This window comes from Zeus faber (assembly GCF_960531495.2).
Source record: "Zeus faber genome assembly, chromosome: 7".
NCBI classification, from domain to species: Eukaryota; Metazoa; Chordata; class Actinopteri; order Zeiformes; family Zeidae; genus Zeus; species Zeus faber.
Genome location: NC_137203.1, coordinates 8,649,266 through 8,658,973, shown reverse-complemented (window position 1 = coordinate 8,658,973; position 9,708 = coordinate 8,649,266). Strand labels below are relative to the sequence as shown.

At 49.2% G+C, this 9,708-nt stretch overlaps 1 protein-coding gene across 1 annotated transcript; it reads right to left on the bottom strand.

Moving 5' to 3' along the window:
- Positions 1-5,521: 5,521 nt before the first annotated feature.
- gas1a (growth arrest-specific 1a) lies at positions 5,522-7,722 on the bottom strand. The gene has a single exon (XM_080004101.1). The coding sequence runs from the start codon at positions 7,179-7,181 to the stop codon at positions 6,393-6,395; it is 789 nt and encodes a 262-aa protein (XP_079860227.1). The 5' UTR covers positions 7,182-7,722; the 3' UTR covers positions 5,522-6,392.
- Positions 7,723-9,708: the final 1,986 nt, after the last annotated feature.

The window sequence follows — 9,708 nt, the reverse complement described above, 5'->3', positions numbered from 1 at the left end:
ATAGATAGATAGATAGATAGATAGATAGATATAGATAGATAGATAGATACGGGCTATCCTTCCATGGGCTTATCTATCTATAAATGGACAGCCCATACCTATCTATCTATCTATCTATCTATCTATCTATCTATCTATCTATCTATCTATCTATCTATCTATCTATCTATCTATCTATCTATCTATCTATCTATCTATCTATCTATCTATCTATCTATCTATCTATCTATCTATCTATCTATCTATCTATCTATCTACGTATCTATCTATCTATCTATCTATCTATCTACGTATCTATCTATCTATCTATCTATATATCTATCTATATATATGTCTGTCTGTTGATCTATCATCTATCTGTTTTCTTTTTTGGATAACAACAACTTAGTGTTATATATAGTATCCAAAAGGAAAACAGATAGATAGAAAGAAAGAAAGATAGACAGATAGATAGACAGATAGATACGTAGATAGATAGATAGATAGATAGATAGATAGATAGATAGATAGATAGATAGATAGATAGATAGATAGATAGATACGGGCTATCCTTCCATGGGCTTATCTATCTATAAATGGACAGCCCATACCTATCTATCTATCTATCTATCTATCTATCTATCTATCTATCTATCTATCTATCTATCTATCTATCTATCTATCTATCTATCTATCTATCTATCTATCTATCTATCTGTCTATCTATCTGTCTATCTTTCTTTCTTTAGGGGATAGAGAGAGTGTTCACTGTTATGTTGCTGATCACTTGTTGCGGTAAAAAAGCAGATTTCAAGCCAGGTTGTAATCCACCTTTTGTTTAGCTGCAGTTATTTCGGGTTGAGCTTTGCCAGCATCCACACAGAGCGTCCCCATAGAGCGTCCACACAGAGCGTCCCCATAGAGCGTCCACACAGAGCGTCCCCATAGAGCGTCCACACAGAGCGTCCCCATAGAGCGTCCACACAGGGCGTCCCCATAGAGCGGCCACACAGAGCGTCCCCATAGAGCGGCCACACAGAGCATCCTGATAGAGCTTCCACACAGAGGGTCCAACAGAGCGTCCCCGGCGTCCGCACAGAGCGTCCACACAGAGTCTCCCCATAGAGCGTTCCTGGTGTCCGCACAGAGCGTCCACACAGAGCGTCCACACAGCGCGTCCACACAGAGCGTCTCCAGCGTCCACACTAAGTGTCCACACAGAGCGTGTCCGGCGTCTGCACAGAGCGTCCACACAGAGCGTCTCCGGCGTCCGCACAGAGTGTCCGCACAGAGTGTCCGCACAGAGCGTCCACACAGAGCGTCCCGGGCGTCCGCAAAGAGCGTCTCCGGCAGCAGCAACAATCAGCGCCGTGTTGGGCGGCGTGTTTGGGATCCTGCTCCGGCCATTCTGCCGCCTGTCACTCGGATTACATGGCCCCCAATCGGGGGAAGGGCCCGGACCCCGTCCCAGCGCCGGCTCTGTTCACCTTGTTGGCCCGCGTGTGTGTTTTCCTTGTATGAAAGCGGGTTAGCCAGGCTCCACCTTATTATTGGATATTCCAGTGTGTGCCCACTGATTTACCAGTTAGTGGAATTTGTGAACATGGGGGGGTGGGGTGGGGTGGGTGGGGTTTCAGGAGAAGACGTTTCACGGTAGATCTGTGGTATTTTATCCAGAACAGAATATACCAATGCACCGCGAGATGCGGATCGAGTGGCTGCACTTCAGCCAGGATATATTTAGCCTTTCTGTTATTTTAGGAGTATTTATAAACCATTGGTTGCTCCTGAAAACAAACAAAGGTTTTGGAGCAAAACGGTTTACTTGTTCAGCGAGTGAGCGCACACAGATGCTATTTGTTTCGCATCAATCCCCGTAAGACCTCCACACACACGCACGCACGCACGCACACACACACACACACACACACACACACTGTAAGAGCTATTTGCATTCCATGTGTTTTCTCCCAAAACTATAGCGGCTATTTAATCACAAACAAGAGTGTGCAGCACCTTGTGTGTCCCTTCAGCTTGTAAAGCTCCATGAATATTCACGTTTTTGTTTTTTTTTGTTGTTTTTTTTGGGGGGGGGGGATATATCAAATGGCTGCCACAACTGGTCAGGTAGCCCAGTGTGCCGCTCTGACAGTGGGATTAGTCGTGCACTTTTTCTCTCAGGACCCGAGGAGTCGGTCCACAGCATGAGTAACTGGATTACAGACCTTTTTTCTCATTTCAAAGGGTTGTGAACTCAGCAGAGGTCCTGCATGATGAAATCAAAGTGGCAGTTTAAATAGAATGGACGTGGGGGCGGGAGGGGGGAAGGGGGGTGGGGGGGTGGGCTGGGGAGGCGACACGAGGTTTTTGGGGAGAGTCCTCCGGTTCTTTTGGCAGGCTGAAGTTTATCATATCGTATCGGAGCAACTACCACAGGGAACTGCGGCGTCGGCGGCGTGTTTGCGTCGTGTACCGCGTACGCACGTGCGGAGCGGGAAGAAAAAAAGGGTGGGGGGGGGGGACTCAAAAAGGGGCTGAACCGTTCCCCCGCCGCTCTTTCTCACTGAGCCGCCACCTCAAGTTCTCCCCGGGACATTCCGCTCACTGAGCCGCCACCTCAAGTTCTCCCCGGGACATTCCGCTGGAAAATCAGGATCACGTTCGGCCTCCGAGCGCGCTCCCTCCCGCGCACGAGGGCTTTCGCCCGAGCGGACGAGGGGTTAGTAAAAACAGAAGAAAATAAAATGGAACAAAGTCGCCGGGGGGAGAGGCGGCTCGCCCGGCGTCGGCACCGGCCGCCTCGGAACGCTGCGCGTTTTGCCCGGGCTTTTTTCTCGGGCGCGCGGGGGGGGGGGGGGACGCAGAGGTGGAGCCCATTCCGTCGAATGCCCTGTGGTAACTTCAGCGGATTATTTCCAAATCCTTTCAAATGAACTTTCCGTCTCATTGGCTCCTCCTCGGCTCCGGCCATTCCAACTGTCCGACCGTTTCTACATCATTTTCTGCAAACCCGCGCGTGGAGGCCCCCCCCCCCCGGACAAAGGCATGTGCCTGGGAGAGTTTTAACAGGCGGAGTATCATGAGTAAAAGAAAAACAAAACAAACAAAAAAAAAAAAGTCCATGTCCCGAGCTGTCGTAATCTCACTCCCGACAGATTTCGTATTTGTCGTATTCTGAGATGTTTTAGCAACGTGAAAACAGATGATTTCAATTATTGGATGGGAGGATAAAAGCTTTTCTGTCATTTTTTTTTCTACTTCTTATAAAGCAACGGAAATACAACCCTCCCAAATATGTACAGCGTATCCAAATTGTTCTTTTATATCTGCTACGTCGGCGTGTCCGTCATCCAAACAAAACAAACTGTGTACAACGGAGTGCGAAGGCTAAAAGCCCTAATTTAAAACATTTGTTGTACATTTGGAATTTTGTGTACATTTCCAGTGAATTCGCATTTCTCCACTTTCAACTGAGGCCAAAACCTAATTGAAAACATTGCAAAAGGAAAGCAGAGGCCGGGTCCCAGTCACTCCACCTCATCAATCACCAGCCCCGAATTTATGTAGAAAAAAAAACCCCACTATATTCGAAAATGTGAGTTTAAGGCAAATCCCCCGATCTTCACCGGTGGAAGCACGGCTTTAACGGGATTCAACTTGAAAAAGACACGGAGAGGAAGGGGCCGTGGAGGGCTGGAGAATTAGGTACAGAAAAACACAACGTAAGAATATTAATTTTGGCCCTGAACAGCAAACACAAGTGCCAGGCCTCTGACTCCCGGTCCCCTCCCCGGCGGGAAGGCGGGGCGGCGGGGGGGCGGGCGGAGAGCGGCGGGCGGAGGGCGGCGGCACGGGGCATCTGGTGACGAGCGTGGACCTCCACTGAACCCACTCAAGCACGTTGATGCTCAAGATACCTTCATGACGCGCCGACCTGGAACACAAACAGCTGCCCCGCCCCGCCCCGCCCCGCCCCGCCCCGCCCCACCCCACCCCACTGTTAATGCGTGTTAGTGTGTGTTCATTACGTGTGTGTTAAGCTGGTGTAGTAACTTAAATTAGGGCTATATAAGGTTTAGCATTTGTCTGTTTGTAGAGATACTATTTTGTCAACATGAGAATACATGTTGAAATGACTGACTCCTTTTTCCATTCAAATTAAACACAGAAATATCCGACACAATTATACACGTGATGTGGTGTTAAAACATGTACTTAAAATTCCAGCCGAGATTTCATAAAATCCAATGAATTCGCTTTCTCAAACGTGCATTATTCACACACACACACACACCCACACACACACACGCACACTCACACGCACACACACACACACTTGACATGATGTGTTATGATAATCTGTCGCTATGGCAGCCAGAATTTTTATTTCTTTTGGACCTCATTCATCCATTCACGCACCTCGCATTATTGGGGCCTAATCACCCCCCACCCCGCCCCACCCGCCACAGCACTGAAAATGCCCGAACAAATGCGAGGGGCGAAAGAAAAGGGGGCCGAGTATGCGGCCGCGGCACCCAATCCATTGGTGCACGGCGGCCCCGGCAGAGGGCCGCATACCAGGGGTTGAAACCCAAGCGGCAGCAGACCGTTCCCACATGCTACCCCGCCGCTCAGCTCTCTGGAGGTGTCAAACCAGCCTGAAAGAATGAAGTGCCTCCCTATTGTGCCACCGAACTATTATGTGCTTAACATTACCATGACAAAGATGCCACTCGACTTCTCCTCCAACCATTCAGCTGGAGGGCCCTTGTCCCTTCTCCAATAAAACATTTTGCAGCAATCATTGATTTAAAGGTCCCCCCCCCCCACCTCCCTCCACCACCACCACAGCAATGTAAAGAGTGGCGTTTTTTGTTTTTTTGACATGATATCAGTTTAAACACGATACTACAACTTTTAATACAGCAGCTGGTTTGTAACTTACTCCGATGGAAAACAACAACACAAATAACAATAACAATCATATTAATGATCACAATAAAAATTATAACAATAATAATAAATCCCATTACGGCTACGAGGGTTAAAAGGCTGCAGGTATCAGGGTTTATCACTCACTATGTGATATATCGTAGAAGTCTGGTGAGAGAAGAGGGCAAAGGGTCGCGGGTGATTTATGGAGCCATTTGCCTCTGACAACAACCGGCTAAATCAAGACGTGCGATCTGTCGGGACGGAAGACGTCGAGCTGCATTTCCAAAAAAGGCGACTCGCTTCTTATAAATGTTTTAATATCCCGAAAGTACCGACAGCGCGGGAGGAGACCGTGCTGGCGGTGTAAAGGGAAGCAGGCACCTCTTTCAAAGCACAGATCCTGTGACTCTTTGGAAGAAGGAGACTCCTCGTTTTAAGAAACTGCGCTTTGTCAGCTAGTTGCTAATCTAATTACTAATGAGTTACTAATACTAATAATCAGGGTTCATTGACTTGTGACATCGGTGTTAACTTATTTCAACCAGTTAAAACACACTTTGCCCCGGGGTCAAGCGAAAGCACAACAAACAACTCGACAGCCAAGGGAAATAATTTCAAGTCTCTTTTATGCCTTCTGTAAAAGTATATCATTAAGGCAATCATACAGTGGATTTAGACATTTCTTTTTTCTATAGGCTACACAGTGAATAAATCATCATCATAGCCTAAAACATAAAGTATTCTCTGGAAAAAAAATCTATAGGCTATATACATATACACAATGTACATTACTTTGAAAATACACAGAAATAACTTCCCTTTAAAGCTGGAATTGTAACATTTTTCATTCACATATTTAAAAATTTTGGATTTAACCTGGTCTATGTAATAAATTACGTTTGCAACTTAACCTAATTTATGTACAAGTCCATAGGTATGGATTCCAGCATTAAATACTTGAAATTCAGATGGAAACAGTCCGTCATATAAAAATATGTTGTATCTTTATAAAATATTGGCAGTGCACAGCTTATACTGATTAATGTTTTTTTTTGTTTTTTTTAAAGAAAGGCCAACTGTGTCGTACTATATCAAACTGCACTAGATCACAACACCGAGGACAGATAGGGGACTAGGACTGTAAGAACACAGACAATCTAATTCAGCTTATTAGATAAGCAAAGCATCTGGAGAGCTGTGAAGCGGGGTGATTTCATCGTGTCCTCCTCTCCTCCCCGGCAGATGAGACCTGTGGCACGGACAGTTAACAAACACACGGTTGTCGGACTCATTTGCATAGAAAACATTATGAAATGACATCCTCCCCAAAGCCCCAAATTAAACATGCTCGGCCCCGCGTGTCAAGCGGCCCTTTCTCCCCCGGTCTCTGGAGCCGGGCCATCCACAATAGACGCAGGTCACGTCGCCTTTTATCCCGACAATGGGAGGGAGGAGGGGGCCGGTGATGAACTCCGGGATTAAAGCAGAGGCAACAGGACCAAAATGGACGCCAGCGGGACCAGCGCGCGGCGGGCCGCGGCGAGGGAGCCCCTGCTCCGGCCCACAGGCTCGGGGTCCGGGGCGTTATCCTCGTCGCCGTCCTCGTCGTCGGGGCCGCTGCCGGCGTCCTCCTCCTCCTCCCGCACGGAGGAGTCGAAGCACAGGCTCTTCATGCTGCTCTTCACGAACTCGCAGATGGCCCGCTCCGTGCCGTCGCACACGCAGGTGTCCAGCAGCTCCGCCTTGGGGATCTTGCGCATGTCCGCGATGACGCTCCTGCAGGCGTTGGTGCAGGTGGCGCCGCTGAACAGCTTCCCGCAGTGGATCAGGTAGTCCTGCATGGAGGCGCTGCAGCGCTGGTCCCGTTCGCACTGCCGCCGGGCCTCCGTGCACCCGGTGGTGCTGGTCCGCGGCAGGCACGGCTCGATGGCCCGCTTGGTGCCCGTGCACACCGGGTCCTGGGCGCAGTTGCAGTCCTCCAGCGCCGGGCCGTTCTTGGTCTGGTTGAGCTGCACCAGGGAGGAGATGCAGTGGCTGGGACACTTCCTCCTCTCCCCGTTCAGCACGGGCCCGCAGGCGTACGTGTACTGCCGGTACGCGTAGTGGCACTCCGGCTCCGACTGACAGTTCATGATGGCCTGCCAGCAGATCAGCCGCCGGCCGTGTGTGGGGGACGCCCCGGAGAGGCAGCCCAAAACCAGAAACACGCAGCCGATCAGCCAAGCGGATCCGTGGGATCTCTGGGACGCGGCGCCGGGCTCTGCCATGGTCGCGGCCGCGGAATAACGGTGGAAGTCACACCGGAGTCACGCGCGGAACCGTGGGCCGAGTTACGCGACTCCCATGGAGGGGAGTCGGGTCAGCGAGTCCGAGTTAGGGGCTTAATCCCGGGGAGAGTGCGGGTTGGCGGGGCTCCGGGGCGGGCTGGCATGGGTCTCCGGTCCGGGTCGCGCGGGTGAAGTCTGAACCACCGCAGCCTCGTCAGAGTGGAACCCGGGGTGAGCCCGTCTCTATCCGCGGCTTCATGGTGAGAAAATAAAGCCGGAAAAAAAAAGAGTGAAAGTAAGACGCGAGGAAGAGGAGGCGGCGGAAAAGTTCTTCAACTTCGGGAACTTTCACTCCGATGGATCCGTCCCTTCTCCCCGCCCGGCGCGGCGCTCCGACGGCACCGCTTCACCGCTCGGAACCCCAACGTCTGACCCCCGGGGCCGGGTGTGTGAGAGAGAGACCGAGGTGGCTCCCTGGAGCGCCGAACTTTTTTTTAACCGAACGAACGGCGACGGAGAGTGGGATCCGGCCGCGCGGCTCCCCTCAGTCCAGGCTCCATTTGAGGGCTCGCCTTCCTCCCCCACCTCCACCCCCGCTTCGACCCCCACCGAGGGCCGGCCTCCTATTGGCCGGCAGGCTGTGACGGAGGCGAGGGCGGGAGTTTAGGGGCGGGGTGATGGAGCCAAATTATAAATAATAACACAACCAAACCCTGAGAATGATGTGGTCCGTTTTTATTTTCGTTGTATTTAATGTGGAAAATGATTTGGCCACGAACAAACAAAAGAAACATTAGCACCGCCCGGCTCTGCCCCCCACGTTGTAGTCGAATTGAATCCAATCCTCAAATCTGTCAATCCAACAAATAATAAGAAAATACATTTCCGATATACGTAATAGATTCTTAAAAAATAACTATAAATCTGTTGAGTCTTAAAAGGGTCATTACAGTCCTCCATTACATATACGCTACATACCCGTCTCAGGCTTATTTAACCGAAAATAGATGAGCTTAGTTTATTGTCCTCGGCGAGGAAAAGTTTCCAAAGTGAGGACCAAACGTCGATATCATCATCCCACGTCACCACAACACCAACAAAAAACACCGACATCACAGACAACGGGAAAAGTGAAATTACGTCAATATTCACAGCGTTGGAGGGGGGTTGTTGAAGGTGGGTCGCGACGGAGGTCGGGGGCCTTAGATTTACAGCCCGGGGGCCAGGAGAGTAGAGTGATGCTGGAGGTTTATCCTGGGAATTAGCAGAAAGCAAACATCTCATATCCGCTTCACAGCGACACTGATACAGAGTCCTCGTCCAATAATCTAATAATCACTCATTCTGATAAGCAATCACTTTCTGTGCGGAGGTTTTTTGTTTTTTTTTTCTGGGCGTAGTCTTTTCACTCAGGTGTTTAGTCAAAGAACAGTTGAATCTGTGTTTCTTTCCATACTGGGTTATGGTGATGTGGCTTTATGGACATGGGCGTCTCCCGCCCTTAAACCTTTGGATGCAGTTTACCATTCAGCACTTTTCAGGTTTATGTATTTATTTACACGAGCCTTTTAAAAAAAACAAAAACGTTTTTACATGTCGTAATTTTCTGCGCTGGACGCCAGCTCTCGGCACACCACATTACTGCCGAGCGGAGCTTTGCAGAGTGACCGAACGATCAAACAAATTATGATGTCATAAAGGTCACACTTTCTCTGTTGAGTGGAAACATAAATCAATATTCATGAAGATGGAAAACCTCCGCCCACAAACTCCTCAAACCCCCGTGGTGACTCAGCACGGACGACTCGGCGTGACGGAGTTCAAGGGGGGTTTCCCACGCGAGGCGAGTCCGTCAAACATCTTATCCATCTTGAAGATAAGATAGGATGAGATAACGCTTTATTGATCCCCGTGGGAAAATTCCGTGGGGGATTGGAAAGCAGGACTGTGTGCGTCTCCCCCGAAATGAATTTCTCACCGGCGACGGAACAAATTTCCTCCAAAAGCGGATGTACAGTCCTGATTGATGACTCTGCCTTTGGCTGGGTCAGCTGGCCCGTCCAAGACAAATGGAATATTAGACTTAGTGGTATTTTTTTTTTTCGTCGAAGCATAACTTTTCTATTTTAGCATTTCACGCTGTCGGTACTAATCTGTTGTGACGAAGGAAAATCCAATGTATTTCATGAAATGAAAATAACACCCCCTGACCTGTTACACCCCTCAGCGGTCTCCAAATGAGCAGTGCTTCTACTTGCGGTATTAAGGGTTTTCAATGATCATAGGAAGCGACTTGACGTATAACAACCCTTTAACATGCAAATAAATAGTTTTAATTCAGTGTTGTGATATCAGTCACCGTGACAGTTTCCCTAATGATCGTTGAAAACCCGATGGGAATCGGAATATTCAGAAAAACCTTTGTGAAAAAGTATAAATGGACATCAACGTGGAGCACCTTCAAAGTGACAGATGGGACTTGGTGGCACAGGTGTGGCTGTGATTATGTGTGTGTGTGTGTGTGTGT